Source organism: Hydractinia symbiolongicarpus, chromosome 9 (genome assembly GCF_029227915.1).
Source record: "Hydractinia symbiolongicarpus strain clone_291-10 chromosome 9, HSymV2.1, whole genome shotgun sequence".
NCBI lineage: Eukaryota > Metazoa > Cnidaria > Hydrozoa > Anthoathecata > Hydractiniidae > Hydractinia > Hydractinia symbiolongicarpus.
In genome coordinates, this window is record NC_079883.1 from 14,847,719 (window position 1) to 14,871,401 (window position 23,683).

At 32.8% G+C, this 23,683-nt stretch overlaps 1 protein-coding gene across 1 annotated transcript; it reads left to right on the forward strand.

The window, feature by feature from the left end:
- The first annotated feature begins 1,228 nt into the window (after positions 1-1,228).
- LOC130656618 (tetratricopeptide repeat protein 27-like) lies at positions 1,229-21,869 on the forward strand. The gene is made up of 29 exons (XM_057459509.1): positions 1,229-1,617; positions 3,560-3,636; positions 7,618-7,737; positions 7,902-7,959; positions 8,064-8,184; positions 8,378-8,615; positions 8,944-8,980; positions 9,216-9,288; positions 9,698-9,749; positions 10,658-10,738; positions 11,588-11,631; positions 11,910-12,022; positions 12,225-12,291; positions 12,370-12,519; positions 13,092-13,151; positions 13,229-13,351; positions 14,041-14,118; positions 14,201-14,296; positions 14,555-14,608; positions 14,868-14,966; positions 15,098-15,150; positions 15,432-15,510; positions 15,589-15,675; positions 15,808-15,868; positions 16,355-16,407; positions 19,156-19,233; positions 19,352-19,463; positions 19,912-20,012; positions 21,680-21,869. Exons 2-29 carry the CDS (start codon positions 3,585-3,587, stop codon positions 21,788-21,790), a joined length of 2,451 nt encoding a protein of 816 aa, XP_057315492.1. The 5' UTR covers positions 1,229-1,617; positions 3,560-3,584; the 3' UTR covers positions 21,791-21,869.
- Positions 21,870-23,683: the final 1,814 nt, after the last annotated feature.

The following is a 23,683-nucleotide window of genomic DNA, read 5'->3' on the forward strand; positions in this document are numbered from 1 at the left end:
ACTAAAGTTGATAGCATTTATTTACCTACATGTAGCTTTAGCATTATATTATTAGCTCGGAATGTCACTTGGAACAACGTCAGTTGAGGGGGGAGCACGATTGTTTCACAGTTAAACTCTCGCCTACCTTTGATAATCTTTCAGCTCATCTAAGCTTTGTCTTAGTTGAGGACGCCAGCAACTTCTTCTGCTACAACATTGACCTGAAATGAAGTTCAGGGATAGCAGGAGTATCTTTTCTTAGAATTTTTGTCATAAGGTCTATCGTTTTTGGTGACCTGGCAGTGAGGGTTTGCCAGAAACATGGATTAAGAACTTGACGAAATGATTTTTGAAAGCAGAAACTGGTACTCCAGAGAGGTCCCGCAAATATCTTGGGAGAGTGTTGAATAACCTTGGACCAATATGACTAAAACTCCAATACATTTTAGTTTGAAGGGATTTGGGTATGTTGGTTAGAACTGGAGGTAAGGCGCACAATTAACCACGTCCAAGACATCTGTGTGACCATTCTGGTGATGTGAACTTCTTTAAAAACCTTGTAGATGAAGTCTTGTCCGCTGTTTACGATGAGCCCTCCCTTCCAGGTCACCAAAAAAGAAGAGTGGCTGATACTAACAGCCTAGTTGACATGATGCAACCAGTCTCTGCTGCTTCTCATGCTCTCCCCTTTAGTACAGTTGAAGCAGAAGTTGCCGTAGTCATCGATGTAGACTAAGTCGAGAACACTGAAAGATTATCAAAGGTAAGGTATATTATTAAGTAGCTCTCTAAGTAATGTATATTATTAAGTAGCTCACTGCGATGCTGAAGCGAATATAGCTTGTTACTGTTGGAGCACTTTCAGTAGTTTTGGTTTTTTGAACCATCCAATTTACGAAGAAAACTCAGGGTTTAAAATCCAACCCATTTTGGGCGAGTCTTTTCAGACTCGCGTCAAATACATTGCGCGAATCCACCAAGTCTGTTTAGACTCCCGTAAAAATAAGTAACAAGGGTTTAATATTTTTTAATGTTATTTTTTACTTCATGCTTTAAAAAATGACATGATTAAACATATTTAAAATAATATAATCTCTACTAAGTTTTTTTATATAAACCCAATAGTTTTTACACATTGAAATACTGCATTTAACCTAAATAAGTTTAGTTCAAGGAATTACTAAAACATTAGTAAATAAAGTAAGTAAATTAAGAATGCACAATAAAATATCCTTAAAAAAATTTAATTAGCATTCATTTTAAACTTTTTGCGTGAGTCCCCATGACCCTGACTTATGCGAGTCTCAGCGTTAGTCGGACTCGCGGACTCACGTCGGATTTTAAGCCATGAAACCCCACTGTACTGCTTCAAGGGATGCAATTTCACCATGTTTGTGAGGACTCCATATAGTTGGGAGCAGTACTCAACTATCGGTAACACCAATGACTTTCAGAGTTTTATCATAACAGTTGGTTGGCGTGTTTGGAAAGTCGAAGAATCCATAAAGATTGAAATCTTGCAGAAGTGGTTACTTATCTGATGTGGCTATTAAATGTGGCATCATTAGATAGAAAAACACCAAGATCTTGATGGTAGACTTTTCTTCAATTTGAGATCCACTTGAAGCAAGATTGGTATGTTGAAATCAAGTTTGTGTTGACTGAATCTCTCTCTGACTCTCTCAATCTTAACTTCCTTTTCTACATGTCCGAAATAGTATGCATGACTATACTGTCATTTTTATATTTATTGTTCACTTTTCAGGTCATCACAAGCAAATAGGCAAAAATATGCTTTGTTTTAAAGTTAAAAAAAATATTTATCCACATGGCTTAAAACTTCAAAAAAATTTACATCGCACGTGGGTTTCGTTTTTACTGGCATAAAGAAAAAATCCATTTAATTCGGACCTGAAGAAATTATCTACAATTAAATCCATGATAAAATGTCTATTCTGCTTGTAGGTGCAGTTTTGCAGACTAGCTTCATCCGTGCTCCATCGGCGTTCACCTCCGCATTAGTTAAGAACCGCATGGCTGGATTCCTTGTGTAAGACCTGGTTACCAACGACGAAGGGGCCAGGCAAAAGAGAGTTATGTCTACGTAGTTCTTCTAACTAAGTCAGGAGTCGGTGAATTAGCTAGGATGGTCAGGTTGGCTATGAATAGGCTTGCTCGTGGATTAAAAGGAGCAGGATTATTCAATAATTCTCAGATCTTAAAGTAATCTGTCAACGGAGGTACGCGGTTCTTCCCGTACCTCACAAAAATTAGGTACACGATAGGGCGTACGAGCGCGATCACGTACCTCAAAATGAGAAGCCTGATATTTTTTGTTTTAAGGGTGAATGGCCTCTCTCACCTTTAAAAATATGACCAATTCTGATACTATTTAAAAGGGTAAGATATGACCATGCTGATTTTGTTGTCGTTGTTTGATTTTAATTTGGGGTTTGCTCTGATGAATTGCTTGTTAAGTGAGGAATTTGCTCTGACACATCTGTTTGTGTCTAAGCTTTCGTCTGAGAGAAACTGAGTTTTGATATCCTAGAGAATAAAAAATAACAATACACCTCCTAACAGTTGTTTGCTCATTTTCTGTATTGTAAAAAGGAAGAAAACCAGAGTGAATTTAATAATGCTTTGACCTTAGGTAATCAAATATTTCTCATTTTCTTAAGAAATAATAAGTTATGACATGAATATTTAGGATTATGTTATTGGTATATATTTGTGAAGGAACTTTTCTTTTCAAGATGTTTCACAAAAAAATATTTTATGGTCAGAGCCTTCTTAAATCATAACAGTTTAACTCCATTTTTTTGATTTTCAATAACAGCTTTTTAACAAAAGAATAATTGATTTAAATAATGGTTAACAACTGTGAATTGGGTATTTATTTGGATACTGTATTTTTGGTCAAAATATGACCTATATGACATTTAAAAAAAACATTGGTGTTGAATATTTCCAGCTATGAGATGGGTAATATAAATTAATTCAAAAGAAATGTTTAAACCCTTTAGTTTCTTTCCAAATTTTCTCAATCCATTTTGAGGAGCACAAGCTATTACGTATACCTTGTTCCTTTTTTGTTTAATTGTTTTATCAGTGCAGTGACCTGCAAAAACGTTGCTTTCATTCACATATGAATATTTATGTATAAATAACTACAGATGTGCCTAACAGTTTATCACAGTGCAAAGACAAGAAGATACAGGCAGAAGTTGGACTTGTTGTCATTATCTTCATTGACATGTTAATAGTCAAGTGCTATTGCTAAATTTATTTTGTCAATTTATTTTACGATATAGATTTATATTTATTATTGAGACTCACTCAGCTTACAGCCTTTTTTAGATGGGACAACATGTTTTGTTGTTGTTGTTGTTGTTGTTGTTTTTGTTGTTGGTTTTTGTTTTGTTCTTTTATTTTTTACTTACATTTTTAAAAATGTCTTCCCTTACGCTCCTTTAAATGTAGTCAGTGTTTATTTACCCAGATGCCTAAGAATGAGATAATTAATATAGGTGTGTGAATTTAGACATTTGATTGATGTTGCTTTCTGTGTTTTTAGGTGAGGAATATTATATACCATAAAAATGTCAAGTATCATTAGTGAAAGTATGTTGCTTGGTGAAGTTAATAATAATGGTAAGATAATAATTTGAAGCGCTTTTGTGTTTCTAAAACAGATTTTTGCAGAATGGTTTTTTTAAACAAATTATAATTGTCAATAAAATAATATATGCACCATATAAAGAAGAAAATCAAATCTGGAAAAATTAAGAAATCTTTGACAGTTTGCAGTTTAAAGATACTACTAAAATATGAGGTTCAGATTTTGTCCCCACACTTGACAGGCATAATAGTAAATTACACCATAGTAGATTTAGGAACTAGGTATTAAAATCTAGAGGTAACGCCATTAGCTCTGCTAGCTTTCAAGATATGACTTAAAGAGAAAAGAGTCATGTACCTAAATATTTAACAGAATAGGTAAAATCAAGAAATTCAGTTTTAACCTATATAACATCATATAGGAGATTTTCTTGTAAGATCTAAACCATGCAATTGAGATTACCCTATAGAGCTCTAGTTTCCTCTAAAGAATGTTGTGGTCGTGTCATAAGTGTTATGTAGATCTATGAATACTCCACAACCACATGTAAATTTTCTGTGTGAAATAACTTGCGTTTAGGTAAAAATGGATTTAATCGAGCATGTACAATTTTTTTTTTTTTAATTTTTCAACATTAAAGAGTAATGAGATTGGGCGATAAATTGTGGTATCTTGATTAGAGCCTTAATTTTTAAAAATGGGAATGACTTTACCCTTAGACTTGAGAAAGTTCCAGATTTAAAAGACATTATTAATAATTTTAGTTACGATATTTAGATATTCCAACAGTCAGTACCCTTAGAGTGATCAGGAGATAGATAGGTATCCAGAATTTCTGGAGACTGAGTGAAAGAAGAAAGAATCGGAAGAAATTTTTTTTCACATAATCTTTAAAATTACCAAATTCTGGTGTATTTCTAATTTTACTAGCAATTAAGCTAAAAAAAAATCATTGAAAATACTGCTTTTTGTAAGTTCATTAGGTGATCTTATTTTTTTAGTAGTTCTCTGTTCCATATGATTAACAAATACCCTTATTTTCGCGTTGTTAGTGGACAATTTATTTCCTAGTGGCCACGCATTAGCAGAAATATGTTGAAAAAATAAATCAAAGGATCCATTAGCATCTCCTTGGTCAAGTTTTAGGACTTGGTCCCAATTAATTAAATCAAATAATTGATAAATTTATCCTTATCAAATTTTTTCCAGTCTTTGGAGTGGAGAGATTTAAAATTTGAGGAAGATACTCAAATCCCAGTTAAAAAATTGTCTGAGATACATTCATAATTGGTTGGGGAAAACAAAAATGTATCTATTAAAAGTTTTTGGAAGTTGTGCTTACCGTGGTTGGTAACATCAGATAAATAAGTATTGAGGAAACTACTCACAGCTGTGGCTGATCAGCAGAAATAAGATTAGAGTTAAAATTTCCAAGCAGAACAACAAGTTTTCCTTCTTTACTGATTTATCAAGGACAAAGCCAATCTGTTGTATGTTGAAATCAGAGTTTGACAAAGAGCTGTGTTTATAAATTGAACCAACTATGATGCCAGGCTTACCCTGATTAGATATCTCAGGAAACGTCAACTCAAGAAGTTTTAAGGTATATTATCTAGGTCATTCTACTAAAATTTAGCTTGTTTGTAACAAAGGGGTTTATCTCATTAAAACAAAAGGAAGTGCCCCACCTGCAGAAGACTTAACGGATTGGTATCCTGGAAGTGAAGGGAATGAAGAGGTGGGAAAGATTGTAGTTTCAGAAAGAGATAACCGTGAACTTGTGTTTTAAGGAATTGAGGCTAAGAGAGCTTTTGTTAAGATTAAAGAAAGAAAGGCTGCACTAAGGAAGAGATCTGATAGTATTTACAATAATGTTGTTTGAAAAGTTTCCAAAATCATAATCATAACTATCATTTTGAGTAAAATCACCACTGGGGAGAGGAACGCATGCAGGCTGAAATGATGATGATTCAGAATTAGAACAAATAGCCCCCTAGTTGTTGCTATCAAAAATATTTTCCATTGGTAATAGAGTGCCACTGCAAATTAAGCAAGGACAGCTAGTCATAGAGACAAAAATAAGCTAAAGAGTTATAAATTGCGTGACATAAATTAACATATAGCTCACAAGTCATAAAAAAATTTCAGCTAGCTATGACAAAAAGCACAGCATTCCACAACAGAAGGCACTATTATGAAAAATGTTCAAAACAACACAACAGAGTTAGCATTTAAGCTAAAACAGGCTGAAATAAGATACAAACCAAATTGTGCAAGAAAAAGGGGGGCGTTTAATTGAAAAATTAAATATTTCTTGTTCGTGAAAAATAAAATTTGGTGATGTGTCCATTTGAAATTTTGATAAAGGCTTATATCATGTTAGCCCCCTTTAATTTTCTTGCTTTGTACCATATAGGTCTCTAAATTGTTTTAGATTTTTGTTGATGTATAATTTGATAATTGAATCCCATGGAGGTTTGGCTTCACATTTTTTCCAGCTAACAAATTGGACAATTTAAGGGAAGCAGTCACATGCCTCAATATCATATATGATGAGAGTTCTATTCCTACAGATGCGGATACTTTATTCACAAAAGACTTAAAAAGTTTTCATCATTCACACTTTTTTTAATACCAGCATTTTCCAAATTAGTTGTTATATTGGAGGATTTGGTCAAATTCATTTCTAGGCCAGTGTTTTTGACGCAGAACTTCATTCTGAAGATTGATATTCTGTGCTAAAATTTGTTTGATTTGATTTTTAAGATCATTTATAAATTGCTGCAACTGACGTTGCATTTGTTCTTTGAAAAATTGTATAGCAGCTTTTATTTCTGTTTTGAAGAAGGTCTTAATAAATGTTATTTCTTTGCTCAGTGTTTTCTTCCCTATGCTGTTCACTCTGCGCGTTACGTTTTTTTCGCAAAGAACTGAATCCATTGTATGAGAAGGCATTGTCAGTAAGTTTGGTTTTCAGAGCTTTAATTTTTATTTTTTTTTGAAGATATTAGTGGTGCTTAGACAAGTTCGTACTTTACGGCAGTCTGATCAAAGAATGAGCTCATGGTGCCATGTTTGTTATTCATAATAATTGAGATCATTTAACGCAACTAACACTAATATTGTGATACGAATCATACCATCTTTGTCCTCAACCAGGGGCCATAAGTAGAACTTGGAGTACCCTTAAACTTGTTCTTATCTCTCTTAGCTTCAATCAATTAAAAAAAATAATGCAAACTAGAGACAAGTTTTTAAAACTTCACGAGCACAATTAAGGATGTTAGCAGTAGAACAGAAAGTCAACAAGAACTTAGTGGTCTTTTTTCTTTTTTCTTTTCAGTATTTTCAGTAATTGACAATAAAATGGGTGCAAGGAAAAATTGTTCAGTTACCCTGTGGGTAAAATTATGGTGAGCGAAGATCTGTTTTCATCATAGAATTTCTCATTTCGCTAATATTTTATTAATAATGGATGTGCTGCAAGTTTAATTTTCACCTGGATTTACACTGCAGAGAAACCAATTGCCTTGTTATAATTAAACCATTGCCACATTAGTACCCAAAATTTAACATATGATTTTCCTAAAATAATAAAATTACAAAATATTTCACCACAGAAAAAGTGCTTTTCTCTGCCAAGAAAAAATTGTGGTCTGTTAATTTGTCTGTACCAACTGGCTTTTATATTTTGATTAAATTTTAGGTGGGAATTAAGATTAAATATGACACGTACGTTTGTTATTTTACAACAAAAATTTTATGTTAAGGCTACAGGCTTTAATGCAAATTTAGGTCAACAATAGATTTTGAATAAACAAAGGCACTGCTATAAAAGCAATAAAGTGAGATTCTAGTTTTTTAAATTTGCTGGGAACTTTAATTCTTAATAACAATCTAATTATGTCATTGCAAGTTTTTTTTTGAATTTTTTATTAAAGTTCTTTTTGTTTGTTGTTTCAACCCTGGATTGATTATTTGCAGGACTGAACATTAACCATTGATATTTGCAGGACTGAACATTGACCCTATCTTCAAGTGTATAATTGAAGAGAACTGGAAAGACTTTTTAATCATGGATGATGTACAAAGCATAATAGATGTGATTTTATCAGAAGCAAAACAAAACTCAGGTGTGCAACTCGTTTTAGTCTTTCTTACGACATGACTCCTAATATCCCTTAGGAACGTTTTGGATTTTTAACATATTTTTTGTTGAGAAACCTTTCTATATATATAATTACACTTGTTATTAATTTATAGTCCTGTTTCTCTTACTTTGTTCGGTTTTCTTTAGATTTTTCTCAAAAACTTTTAACTTATATAAAACAGAATATAGAGGACACATTTCAAAGGTATTTGTTTGATTTCAATGCTCGATATATAATTTCACTCAATATAATATAAATACTAGATACCAAAATATTTCCAAATTACCACATCAATCTTCATATTTTAGCCATAGTACTATTGCCCTGTTTGGTATCATGTGTTTAAAGGTGTTCATTCAGGCAAATTGGACTGGTCCTGAAGTAAATATTGATGATCTTGGATTGCTAGGTGATATAATAGCATCAAAGGCAAGTTTTGTCTATTACGTTATTGTCAAGCATTAGGGTAAAAGTGGCAACTCTAAAATCTGGTTTTGCTGATCTTATGTTTTTAATTGATATGAGTATTGATAATGAAGACCATTGGACTGTTTGGTATCCATCTTAATCTGTATTCTTGATGTTTTATCAAAACAGTTATGTTTCAACTCCAATTTTTTAGGATTTTAACTCACGTTCGTTAAAATTGCTCGAATCATATGGTGAAGACGTTTATCAGTTAGTTTCATATCCTACTCTTCTTGTGATTGCAAAAGCAATTTTACATGAATGCCATTCAATGCTAAATCTGTTTGTGACAACTCCTCTTTGGTCTGTAAAATGCGCTGCAACATATTTCACTATACTTGAAGAAACTACTGGCAACCATTTTGAAATGTTTAAAGATATTTTAAAAAAGGGTATGTAACAAACATAGTGTAGTGTTTAATGTGCCTACACATGACAACATTTTTACTAAGTTAATGTTTGGGTAATCAACATAAACTTCACGTTACTAAACTACACTAGTTTGAAATTGCTAGATAAAACCGATGTTATTTGAGCTGTGAGCTTCTCCAATTTTAAATCGTGAGAATGTAGGCATTTCAATTCCAATTTTTAAAACCTCAAAGTTTCTAAGTACACTGGAAAGGAAATCCTGGAAAATTCTGGTACAACTTAGATAAATGCTGACAAAAAAGCTGTGCGAGCTTTTATTTTTACGTTTTTGTTATTTTTATTTTTTAGTTAAATATGATGAAACTGGATTTTTAAATTTGCCAATGTAAGTAATCCATCAGTATTGTGTGTGATATTTCATAAAACAATCCTTTTCAGTATCCAAATAATATAGTGGAATTGCCAGTACTGTACTAGTAATATAATGCAGGTTTTCAGCAGAAGGGTGATTCATTTACGTTATAAACATCTCCTTAATGATCTTTTTTTTTACATTGAACTTTATTCTAAGCACTCAGCTGCAGTATGCATTGATTAATTAATTAATGCACTTATTATAGAGAATTGCAAGCAGAATTTTACCTGGACTGTTCACATGTGTACTTGCGTTTCTATGAATACAATGAAGTAGAGGTAAATTGTTCTCTTCACTCAACAAAACACTTACAAAAAACGTTGCAATCTGTACCTCCCATTTTCTAAACAATATAGGATATCATTTAAAATGTGATTGCAGGACATAATTATAGTGCCAATAAAAATGCGTACCTTATCCGAGTGTGGTTGGTTATTCAACATTGAGTAAATATTCAGTATTCAAATTTTCATGAAAGGAGAGAATAAATCCCGAAGCAACCTTCTTAATAGTCACGTCCAAAAATGTGTATATTTGCAGGATACATTTTTGTGAAAATGGTTTTAATAAAGATGTATAGGGAAAGAAAAATCATATTTTATTGCATATTTGAGGTACGATTGCGCAAGTTGTCCTGCTGTATATATTAAAATTTGTTTTCCTTTTTTTTTGTTTTTCTGGTGATAGAAATGTCATAAAAAGGTCAAACAATTGTTAAAAATAGAAGTATCATTAACAGGTATTTTTCAATTTTTAATTATTAGTGTATGTGCATACATTTTGTAACTGATTTCATTTGTTTCAACAACCCAAGGCACGGTGATGCAATATTTTTTCATGCAGAAGTAACATGACACCGTTTATATAGATAGTTTTCTAACACCATTTTTTCTGTTGTTGATGTCAGTTTTATGACGCATTGCCGAAAAATTGTGCGTCCTCAATATTTCTCTACATAATCTGCTGAAATTTATTTTTAAGAAAACACCTCAAATTTCGGTCTACTAAACGCCCAATTAACCGCAGCATGGTTTTTTGTTTAACGTACTTAACCGGTTTACTAGGTATCGATACAAATAAGCTCCTACTTAAAAATAGCCTATTCCTGAATGCTTATTCTTGCAAATAAAAAATTGTACTGTTTGCGTTAAAGTTTATTCCTCAGATTTTTCTTTAAGCAAAACTGTCCTTCTTTGATATAAAACTTTCATGCAACGTTCAAAAACTATTCAATCACATAAATACAAATAACTAAGATCATCGAAAAATAAACGAAAAAAAAAACAATTTTTTTGTTATTTTTCAAACACGGAAGTTTTTTTGTTATTTTTTAAACACGGACAATAGCGTGAAATGGTGAATACAAAGTCGCTACTTTTACACACACGTAGACTATGTAAAGAGCAAGTGCAATTTGCTAGTAGCGTTCGTTAGCGCGCATTTTTTTGTCACATAAACAAATCAAACGGTGACACAACGGAATAGGGCTTGTGGCTTTGTTACTGTATAAAAATGTTGCATTGTGTCATCTTCTGTCAAAGGGGTAATGAAGTGTGTATAATGAGGAAGAGTGCAGTGTAGCATATGAGGAGGAGTGCAGTGTAGCATACGAGGAGGAGGAATCTCTATTTCGTGTTTTACTTTTAGCGGCACTTGGTAAAAGAACCAAGTTTCAGGAGAAGAATCTGCCACAAATGAAATTAGATGTTGTTTTAAATGAGGAACGAGGTAAGATCTGCTTTGTGATAAATTTTGCTGATTATAATGTTCTTTACATAGTCCACTGAATATCGTTTTGTCTTTTGTCAAATGCTTTTTAGTCACATGCGATAGTGAAGTGACTTATAAATTAAGGTTCGTCTGTACGTACGTCCGTCATAGTTTTTCTCAGGACCCGCTAATTAGTTTTTTCTTATTTTTTGCCCAAAGTTTAATTATCAATAAATGCTAAAAAGAAAAATAATAAATAATAAGTAAATGAGAATTAGTAAATGGTAAAATTTTTTGGATTTTTGAAAAAAACCATAATGATGCCCTTTTGACTAAAGAAACAAAATTTGGCCCAAAAGTAGCTGTTTTTGAATTTTTCTGTAACAATTATCATTGCAGTTTTTCAATAAATAGTCTAAAATGTTAGAGATCATTATTTACAAATTTCATTTGGTCTTGTATGCGGAAAAAAATCTGGTTGCTTGGCCCAAATTAGCTAAAATTGTTTTTATTCTCATCTACGTTCGTAACAGCTTTTCTCCGGATTTCAGTTGATTTCATGTTTAAGAAAAGTTATGCAGCTAGGCAACAGGCCTTACCTACCCCAAATTAACGATAAATAACATAAAATATATGAAATAAGAAATATGTATTATTTTTTTGTCAAAATAACCTTTTTTTTTAATAGAAATAAATAAATATACTCCCCATTTGATTAACGAAGTATTCTGCTCCTTCGTATTTTCAAAGATATTGCATTAGGTTGGAAGGTTAAAAGATTTGTATTTTACATTTTCAATCGAATCTCTTTGATATTTAACATGGCAGCAACTTCTATCCTCTAAAATACGATCATTTTTTTTACAGCTCCAACGAAGACAAATGCAGAGATCACGAAAGACTTGCCCACAGTAACTATACCTTTGTTTTTTAATCATGGTTCGCAATCATTCAGGGATTTTTGGTAAATATTTTCCGAAAACTGGAGAAATAAGGAAAAATTCAGTGCTACTATGTAGATTTATGATTGAATACCTGTGGATAAATGTTAAATTTATGATACCTAGCAATTTATTGGGTTTTGTCAGGAAAAGCAGAGGTCAGGGATTTTGTTTCTGAATTTTTGGCTGTGAACGCTGTTGTATTTTTCATTACCCATTTGGTCACTTACGTAAATGATTTTTGTCAGGACATCACATTAGACAATGATACGTTGCTTCCAGAAATTCGATTTATTGATGCTGCGAGCATGAAAAATCCGGAACTAACGTCGCTTGATCAAGCTTATGCAATATCTTCATGGTGAGTGCATTGTGAAGTCAATATTATAGTACTAGTTGTACCTGTTCTGCTTTCCATTGCATCATGAAGTTGTAAACGCCCTATTGGCGTCTATCATATTTTCCAATTTTTTGTTACTTGCTACAATTTTGTATTTTGCTGCAATGTGCGTAAAATATAACCTTTCGTTACTTTTGTAAATTTTTTATATGAATGTTCTTAGTATCTTCCTGCAGAAGACAAGACCACGCGATAAACTATCGCATGAAGAAGTCCTGCCGTTTGTGGAGGTAAGTTACTTATTTCACTTCCACTGCTTAGGAGAGGAGAAAACTTAACGTGCATGCTGTATTTATGGTTTTTTTTAGAACGTGTTGAAATCGCCACAGTGTTGGTCTATTCAATACAAAAGCTTGTTTTTACGATGCGTGACAGAATTTTCAAATTCGCGGAAAGCTGAAAGAGCTTTGTTGCAGTTCGAAAGTTTAAGAGATAACATTACAAAACAAACACCCAAGGTATATTATGGTGAAACTTCCATTAATGATGGCCTCTTAACAATCGGAAACCCCTTTAATCAACGGTCAGTAGAGTTTGATTCCCCCTGTTCTTACACTCGAACAAGAATATTCTCTATACACGTTCAATATTGTCCAATCTGATCCATTAATAATAATAATAATAATAATAATAATAATAATAATAATAATAATAATAATAATAATAATAATAATAATAATAATAATAATAATAATAATAATAATAATAATAATAATAACGGTTATATTTCAGCTCCATAATTGTACAAAATGCCTCTTCTCTGTTGAAAATGCGAAACAAAATCAAAACTGGCGGATTAGGAATAATTTGGCAACAATTTCAATCAAAAAATGGTACACACAATCCAAGATAAATTTTTTCGCTTAAAACTGACCAACACCAATCAACGGCCGATAAATTTGTCGCCATGGAGATGCAAAGCGTGGTGTGAAAGAAACGGTCCATATTTTTGTTACATATAAATATAACAGGTTTTCAATTTTATCTTGCTTTTTTGCAAAGCATGTTGATAATGTGAAGGTATTTTTAGGCCAGTCAAAGGTGTGTACTTCTTCAAAGTGTCAACCTGGAACCCTCGTGGGCGTGTGAGGTATGTATGGAAGCTCTAAAGGTCGCACAACATAATATCGCTCTGATTGCAAATTGATTGACTGATACTTTCTCTAGAGAGTTCACGCCCAACTTCTTTTCTCCATTGGTCTCACAGACAGTGCGTTGGAGATTTTTCTGCGATTGCATTTATGGGACGACGTTATCGCGTGTTATCAACGACTTGGAAAACATGGAAAGGTAAAGTTATTTAGCTTTTTGAACTAGATTAGAATTCTGGTTGTTCTAACAACTCTTTATTTGAAATCTCTGCTTAAACGTTTAACCCAAAGTTTAGATTTACTACCCTGAGTCTGTCAGTTTAACATACACCCTTTGATTTGTGAGCCATCCCTTGTTTTACATTTCTGTTTTTCCAAACAAGCATCTCTGAAAAAATTTTAAGCAATTTAAAATTTTGGGAAGCTCGTAGTTGTCTTACGGATTAAATAATTTAGCAAATTTTTAGAGTGTTTTATTTGTTGAAAATATTGCTTTTTCTGCAACTTTACCGGACGAAATGTTCGGAATAAAAGATCGTTATAGGAAAATAGTTTTTCCTATTTTCCGCTTTTGTTCTCTCTACGTAAGTAAATAAAGCTATTTTTTAAAAACAAATGCAATTTTTGAACTTGCTCACTGTATATATACATTTATATCTATTAATAGTCTTTTGTAGCTATAACTCCTCTTAGTGAACTAGAGTTTATATAATTTTTCTGAGTTACACTTATTCTATCCACAAGAGTTTGATTACGATTTATTTGAAGAGTAAATTTCTGCGCAGTCCTGCAATATAATTGGCTTCTTATAATGTAATATTGCTACGTATTATCCTTAGCATGTGATAATCAAGAGAGTATGTTATTACCTTTTTAACGTCTCTGTAGGCTGAAGCTGTTATTCGCGAAGAATTGACGAAACGCGAGTCTGCAACCTTATGGAATCTACTAGGCGATGCAACATTGGTAAGTTTTTTTAAACTTTATCACGTCCAAAATTATTGTTTTTAATATTTCATTGTTAACGTATCTTCTTTGTTTTGTTTAGGACAAGCAATATTACGAGAAAGCATGGGAGGTCTCCAAATATCGCAATGCTAGATCTCAGAGGTCGATTGGTTTGCATCACTTGCGAAAGCGAGAGGTAAATTATTCATACGTTGTTGGCGCAAATACTGATTTAAAAGCGCAAATTCGAATTGCACTTGTGCTAGCTAAGATAGCGAGATCCCGTCATCCTTTATAGCAAGAAAAGGCTAAGAATCTTAGCTTTTTGTTTGTTTTAACACCTACGCCGCAATTATTAATTTCCCGGCAAAAATCACAATGCACTTATCCACAACTCGCATTGATCAGGTTATCGAAACGGTTTACTGTTTTACCTGATTACATTTTTTTATAGTTTAACGAAGCGATTCCATACTTTGAAAAATCTTTGGAACTCAACTATTTGCAAGTAAGTTTTGAGTTTTACACAACTCCATCAAGCTTTAGTTGCTAAGGGCATAATTTTAAGAAGTTGGTAGGCATAATATCCAAATTTTCCAAGATTTGCAAGATTTGCCTATCGATATCGACGATAGTTCGGGTAGTTTATTTCGCCAAAGAGAAAAAAAAAATCTTAGTGGGTTAGATTTTGCTCTTAACTCTGAGCAATTCTGTTGTGGAACAAAATACTTTTCCATATTGTTTTGTTTGTTTTGTCTCTCTTTCAGCCATCTATTGCATTTTCGCTTGGTTGCGCATGTATGACGACCAATAAACTTGGACCTGCTGCGAAAGCATTCCAACATTGCGTATCTCTAGATTGTGACGTAAGTAACTATTAATGTTTACGTGACCGACAATTTTTTTGCCTCTTCTGACCCGCATCTGTATTAGTTTATTGGAACTTTGTTAAACGCCTTTTGCTCCTTAAAACCAAACCACTTTTTCTTTGTTTTAGAACCACGAAGCTTGGAACAATCTGGCGTCTAGTTTCATCAGACTAAACAGACTGTAAGAAGCTTATTTTGGGACAATTAAATTTAAAAAACCTTACTTTTGCGCATGCTCCAGTGTTAACTTCAGTACTGTAGACAGGTCAACATGGATCTATCTATTTTCTTTCTGTCTCTCTCGCCACTTCGGATGTGTCTGGTTGGTGATTCGTGGGGATTTATGCTCTAACAAAAATTCTAAATACTGGACTTCTGTTTAAGAGGGGCGTAAATTTAAAAGTGAGTATTGTTCTATTTTATTGTTTTCATCATGTATATTTGTTCCCTGTTTTCTTTTAGTCCAAAAGCATACAAAGCCTTGCAAGAAGCGACTCGTTTGTCATATGACAACTGGAAAATATGGGAAAATTTCCTCCTAGTAAATATTTTCTTTATTTTTGTGGCAGCATGTTGTGAATGATTAATAGTGTAGCTAAAATTAACTTTATTGTTTTAGGTTTGTACCGATATCGGTGCATTTGACGAAACAATACATTGCTGTTACCGATTGGTTGATTTAGATCGAAAGGAGATTGATATCGAGGTCGCTTATATATTGTTTGCAATTAAAGTCTCCGTATTTTTTATTGAACGTAGAACTCAGTACAATGTTTTCAACGCTTTGTAATAAAGAAACGCGTCAATTTTATGCGTATTTTATTCCAATACATTTCAGGTGCTTCATATAATAGTGAAAGCCGTTCTGGATGACGAAAAAGACATGAAGAATATACCAGGTGAAGTTTTGCTCGTGTTTTGTAAAATACAGTCATTGTTGAAAATGACGATGGCAGCTTTTGCAAAAATAAATATCAGCGAACATTTTATAACAACTTTAAGTTGTCGCGAAATTTCGCGAACATAAGAAGAAGTTTATGTTTCTTTTTAAATTCTTCAAACGTTGTTCTTGTTGCTTTTTTTTCTTATTGTTTGGAAAAATTGATGTGGTACCCCGATATGCTTGCTTCTTTGTTCAGCGTCATTAAAAAACAATTTAGCATTCCTAAAAAGTATTAAAAAAATACTATTTTGGCCAGTTTTGCGAAATTAAATGTATTAAAAATATGAGGCATAGCAAAAATTCAATACAGCAAAATTGTGACTTTATTGATGTCCTTTGTTAATACTTTATTATTTAAATAAACTAAACATATAAACATGCTTTAGAACAACGACAAGTGAAGACCACGGTTGTATAATTTCTTGTTTTTTTCTTTTTGTAGCCGGGAGGTTAAAACCAAAACTTTACAAAATGTTTGCACATGTAACATCCAAGGTAGGTTTTCCTTCGCTTGTGATTGTGTTTCGTTAAAAACGTCTTTATGTTGTCAACATGCAAAAGTACGCGAGAACTCTAAATTCCTTTTTGCGCGAAAGTTTGTGTAATTTTTTAAAATGCAATGTTTTCAGTATTTTTTTTTATTTACCTATCAAAAATTTTGATTAAATTGAGTGAGCTGTCTATCAGGGACGTTGTTATGTTGAGCATTCACCCTTTAAAGCCTAAGAAAGAGTATTTTTTAAAAAATTCTTTAACGTTAAAAACGTTGAAAAGTTAACTATCCTGCTTTAGCTCTGATTCCTCTGTCATCCAATTTTTTTGTGAAGAGATTCATGGTGTACTATGGAGAGTTATGTTATTTTCTATAACTTTATTTCATTAAGTAGAAATTGTTTGTCCACAAAAATTCTTAATTCTTCTTTATTTTTCACATCAGAATTTCCCTTAATTCTGGTTAAATCTTACCTCCTATTTTATCTCAACATATACTATTAAATAAAAAAGTTTTTTTTTTTAAAAGTACGTATCATAAAAAAGTGCTCTGTATTTCGAAAGAGCCTAGCTATAGTAGTTTTACAGTCCTTATAAAGTTAGAATAGCGACTGTAAACTTCCCCATGATTTCAGTGTCGCAACAAGTCAAACCCTAAATTTCTTCGATGTTGTTGATATGTACGAAAAACTCTTTGTCTCGTAATAAAAATTACGATCATCTAGCCAATGAGCAACGTAACGACGTCAAAGATACTTTGATGTTTGCCGTTTTTCGTAGGCGCTCTTGTTTAGAATGGGGGATTTAGGAATTAAATTTGCATGAAAGTAACTTAGTACTCCCTTGTAAGTGCATATTATAGCGAACGAAATATATATTTATTTTTTATATTAGTGTTTTGATATTCGGAGGTCAGGTTTAATATCCTTAATTTTATCCTGTATGTCAACTTGGAAAAGAATGTTACCATAGTTATTTGACTTGTTTTCTATACAGGAGGGACGTGTGCAAATAAGAGATGATTACTACGCAAACAGGATATCCTTACTATGTTTTATCAAATTTAAGAATTTCATTTAATCAGTACATTATGTAACCTCAGATTAACGGAGGAAACTACACATAAACCATTTCTGCTGCAGACGTTATAACTTAACGGTAACTTATTAACACGTCAAAGGTTCATAATGTCAAGTTTGTACGTAACAACTATTGTTTTTCTCACTGTCGGCTTTCCTTTGATGCTTACCAGCTTGCCAGGCTGGTGACGTGCCATGGCAATGCAACCCAATGTTTGTTTCGGGTTGATTGTAATGCTATTATACTCTATAATTTGGGGTTTTTTGTTTATTTTACGCCACATAAAACCGTAATACTTCAACAGTGACTCTAATACTTAAGGTGAAGCTGAAACACGTGGGAAATTTTTACGGTTTTTGAACTTAATAAGGGAAACATGAATATTTTCAAAATAAAACAAACTTAAAAGGTTCTTATGTTTTGAATTTAAGAAAAGATTACCGAAAGAGTGGAAGTGACATTTTTATCAGTTATCACATTTGTTTATGTTCTGTGCTGAGTTATGTCCACTTTGCTCGACGGTCGGTGTTACGTTGTTTATCTCATCTAAGTAATTATGTCATCCTCTTAATTATCAAAAATTATTCATTTTTTTATTGGCTTGTATTTGAGGATATAATTTTTCTTTGTGTTAAGTGCGGCTCGTGCAACTTGCGAAATGTATGGCGAGACATGAAGCTTGTTTCAGATGGTGTTTCATCGCTTCATCTCTTTTTAATGATGTCTGCGTCTACATGTGACATTGTAATAACGTCTACTAATCACCGCCATGCTGAATTATGAGTTTATGCAGTACGAAGGGATATAATTTGAGTGAACAACCACGCAAAATGTCGCTAACATCACTTGCTCAACTTCTATCCTATCTGTCTAAAAAAGTCAGTAAATAGTTACCAAATTTTCAAGATCATTTTGTGCCTAGCAGAATGGCGTTGCAAAGAACTTCAAGCATTCTCTGCAGTTGCTAGGAAATTGATTTAAGTTTAATTAATTTCGCGAAAATGCAGAAATTTGGCGATTTTTTTTTTTCGCAACAATTTCTTTCACCTAAATTTTCTGAACATATGTAAGTCCCTTGCTAGCTTCGTTTTTTATTTTTTTATTTTTTTGACCCGCAATTTAAAATAAACTCTAGTCTTTGTATATTAATATTTTTTGTGGTAACAATACTCCCCTTATTTTTAATTCGCAAACTTCACCACATTTGAGACAGCTACTTATAACGCCGCTTCCAGAGTCTGAATTAAATTTTTATTGCAACTTGATGCATGGAATATATTTTCTCTTTCTCTATAATATAGCCCTGTTTGTCCGCAAGTAAAGTGTCGTGCAACAAGCACACGAAATAGCGTGTAATTTAAAGACGGGAGACCCCGTGGGTTTTTCCACGGGTTAACGACTAGTTTTACATAAGAACGGAGAGCTTTAGCTTGAACTCAGTGTATTTATCACATTTTAAATTTGTTCTTTATTTTGTTTCTATGTTTTGATTGTCATTTATTTTACAGTTGCAAATATTTGTCATGCAAAATCTAAAGTTCAAGTGCGAGAACTTCTGTTTTGGAATTTATTTTACGTGATTTGTTTGTTTTGCTTGATCTGTAAAATTTCAGCTTTTTTTATTCTCATAGTTCTAATGAAATTGTGCTAAAAAGATTGCATTGTATTTAGATAACGAATTCTCCAGCAGTCTGGGAGTTGTACGCCAAGTTGCATTTAAGCGAAAACGAAGCCACGCACAAAGAGAAGGCAAGTACTTCCATTAAAATATTCTTGTGTTTGTTTTTTGGACAAACAGTTTAGATGGTGCAATGTGTTTAGACTAATTTGTTGTGAAAGTTGTTCTTGACCTCGAAATTTCTTTCAGGCATTACAGTATTTGTATAAATCGCACCGCTGTTTTACTCAAAACACAGAGTGGGAGAAATGTGAAAAACGACTACCAGCTGTCAAGAGAGTTACTCACTTGTTGATGGACGGTAAGGAACTTCATGGAGGATGTGATTTTAAGGGGTGCAAATTTTCGTTCTTCTTGCGTTAAAAGGTCCCCCAATGCAGTTTCCGTGGTATATAGAAACGGTATTGCCCAAAATTATCAAAATGTCAGAAAAAGTCCAGAATATTAGCAATTTCTTCGATATGTCAGAAAATTTCATAAATGTTACGTCAAACAGAATCAATTATTTTTCTGTTTAAAAATTTTAACAAGGACTGGAATTTAAACCTGATCCTAAAGCATTAATTGTAATTTTTGACAGTCTGTCCTATTCTTGTGACGTACTTTGTCAGTATAAAGGTTTCAATAAGTACTGAATTGTGACTAAAATGGCTGGGAAATGTCAGCAATTTTAAGTCAGGAAAGAAATAAGAAATCAATATTCAGTGCACACATGAATGATAGTTTTATGACATTTACTATGCATTTAGTGACTAAAGATGTCTGTTCTCAAGCAGAATTCGAAACAAGAGCTGTTTCACTTTATTCGACAACAAAAATGGCCGTTACGAATTTGATTCTACGACTTGAGGTAACAACCAATCAAGGTTTTTTCCTTCCAATTTTGTTACGAAACAACATTGGGAAGTTGTGTATTTACTTTCAGAAGTTTCAAAATGTGTTCGTTAATGACCGAACACTTCCTTTCTATGCCCTTTTTTCTCTAGTTTAAAACCGAAACATATTAAACTTGTGTACAAATATTGGTGCTACGTTTTACGGGTACAAAATTTTACAGAATTAAATTCCTGCAATCTTGATAAATTACTTAAGTTCGCAAAGAATTTTACTGGTAATATTCAATGAACCTGTTAACATATTATTTCATTGAGTCGTTATAAATTTTTGTGGTCTTTCTCGGTCAAGAGAATCAAATACGAATATATAAACAAATGTCGATGGAAATTTTGTATTTGTTTGTTTTGCTTTATTAGCCATGCACTCCTGCATAAAGTTGCGGAAAGCAGGCATCCTGTACCGGTCATGCAATTAAAAACCGAACACAATTATATGCCGGATAATAACATAACAGTACAATTTGAAGCGGAAGTTAGAAATTGTTGTAACTGCCCATCATCGCCTACTCCTACATCGAAAAAAAAATCCATAATTCGAAAACTACATTTGTTTGTTTCCGTGTTTACTTGTTGCGTTTGTTACGCTATCTTTTCGGTTCTTTGTATTTGGAAACTTTTAATCCTAGACGTTAACTTCACTGATTTATTCAAGACTATCCAGCGTTCGTGTGTGTTTGGGAAATCAGAGTAGTGTATTTTATACTTATCTGTACGTATATACTGTACGTAAGCGTATAAAGTTTCAAAAACATTAAACTGCATTGATTTCTGATATCCTGTTCTTGCCATGTTTTCAATTAAATCCACCTACTGTTTATTATCACTTTAATCGCAAACGAGTTTTTCTCTACCTCAGCTTAATCCGTAATTACAACGGTTCTCCGCACCTTGTGATTTAAGGTTTCGGTCTTCTCTGTTTTGGTAATTCTATGATTTGTCATAATCATTTACACATCCGTATGTTAATCGCACCATAAAAAGGATTTTTTTATATATATATTCTGAAAGAAAATGCATATATTAAACCCTCAAAATATATAACGAGTTCCTTTTGTGAGAAATTTAAAATTTGCTTCTGAACAGTATTGAGAATTTGCGAAATAGTAACCCCAGATAAGTACAGTGTTATCCAGTAATGATTTTAAAACAACGAGAACACGTGTTACCCATGATCTATACAAAACTTTAAAAATCGTTGAAATTTCCGTTGTCGTATTTTGGCCAAAGGACACCAGTTGTTTTTCAATAAACGATGCGCCTACAGATACAGCATTGCAAGAAGCACCTTAGAATACGATGTGTGTCGCGTGGTAGCGCTGGTTAAACTAGATGCTTGGATATATTTTTATTATCTGCGTTAATGTGTAAGGACCACTGTACAACGTTTTCCCATGACATCTTGTTAGTCACTAATAATGGTATATTACGTATAGGACGACTACGTCTTTTCATGCTTATAGATATTAAATTGCGGAAGCAGCTTGAATAAACGCCCTATTTTTACCTGGGCGTTCATTAAACGGGGTGTTTTTAGAAATTAAAATTAAAAAAATTATCTGTCGCTATAACGTATGTTTTTATAACATTAACTTTGTTAAGATATACAACCTTTCTATTTTAGAAAGCCTACGCAAGCGTAGACAACGAACCACTACCTTCTGTACTGCCAATCATAGAAGAGTTAAAGAGTCACGTGAACGAACTTCAGACTCTTCTTACGTCATCACAATAACCACATAGACTCTCCCTTCGTGTACTATGCTATAAAATAAATGCAATGGTGTAAAAGGAAATATATACATTACTAGCAATATTTCGTTTCATAACTTCTTAATTTTTTTATACATTCTTCCTTCGCTGGTCCTCAGATTTTCGCCCTTTGTGCATATCCCATATATTACTAGAAAGCGTCCTCTTTTTAGCCCACATTTCGCATCTGTTTTCTGTCTGTAAACCAAAGATGGCAGCCACGAACGAATTTCCACGGATTTTTTCACGAGCTAGCGGCTAGTATTATCTATGTTTTTTTTTTTTTTGCAAATTTGCGGTACATCAAGTAAAATAAATTCAGAGTATTGGCGTTCATCGAATTACGTCAGAATTATTTCAGGATTCGCAAAACTTTATTTTCGGAGCTTGATTCATGACCTGTTTTTAAACTGACTCATAAATATGTTTTCACATTTAGCGCAAGGAAACACTTTATTTTTAAACCTCCTAATAAAAAATATCTTCTTTGATCCTGCTCTAAATGAAGATTTCTTGTGCGTCAACTGACTCATCTTATAAATATTTCTGCTGCATCATGATCCTTGATTTTGTTAGTTTGTCACGAATTATTAATCTTTGGTTATTGTAATAGTTACAATTCACCGTTGACATTGTCACTTGCAAAAAATGACCTTTTTACCTTGTCTCTGAAAGAATTTATTATAATTAATGACTTAAATTTGGAACCAGCTAAATGAGGTCATTGATGAGGCATTCGATAAGATCGATTTTAAGGACGAGTTTGACATGCTTCTTGAAGGAGTCATAAATTTTATCTCCCGTCAAATTTGATCAATATAATATGTTATTAATCGTCAGACAAATGTCTAATTGCTTCAATGAAATCTAATTAGTAACTTTAATGAGCCTCTGCAGCGCTGGGTGTCTCACTTTGACGTCATTAAAATTCTTTCGCATTTTAAATCTTTTGACTTCAGCCCTACACTGCATCTCTTCAACCACCTGTTTTTTTAATGTTTTTCTTTGTCTCTACTATGTTAAATGTTACAGCTATCCATCTATCGAAATTATTCAGACATTTTGCAGGAGTTGTTATTAGTTTTAACGAGGAGTCATTATAAGTTATTTATTAGTAACATTCCAATTGCTTCTGGTAGAAGAACTAGATGAACAGGGCATTTTGCCAGCACTGGTGCGGTTGAAATAAAACAAACATCACTCTATTAAATTCATCTAAAATCTTCGTTAATGAACTTTTAATTCGAACATTTAAATATTTTTATTGCCATTTTAGTATCTGTCTGATTCGGTGTAAAAACCACGCTTTAGTGTAAAATGGCAATACCAAACAAGTTTTAAATGACTAAATACCAGACATACTTCATTCGTACTAACTTTTCTCATTCACACAAAAAAGTTCGTCATTTCGCGCAATTTAGGATAGAAGTTACGCGCAAAAATTATTAGTCGCAAAAATAAGAAAAATTTAAAGACACTAACTGATTGTAGAAGGGTATTTTAAATTTTGTTTAAAATGCTAACCTTATTATTTGTAAGAACATTTGAATTTGCACGAAAGTTAATACGCGCTCATATTGCTATTGCGCGAAAATTAGTACTAATACTGGACATATTGAATATCTTATATATAACTTTCTCATGTTTTCTGCTTTCTCAAGCAGACAATAGGTATTCGTTTTTTTCTCTTACCTAAAGGAACTAACTTTTTTTTCACGAGTCCAAAATGTTCTATTTCGCAGAAATTAATTTTTTAAACCTTCCGTTGATTATTTGACGCGGTTCCTTGATTTGTAGTTTGTAAGAACTGGATAGCAAAATAAACAAACAACGCGAAATTTGCGAGCGGAAAACGTCAGGGTTTAAATTGAATCAA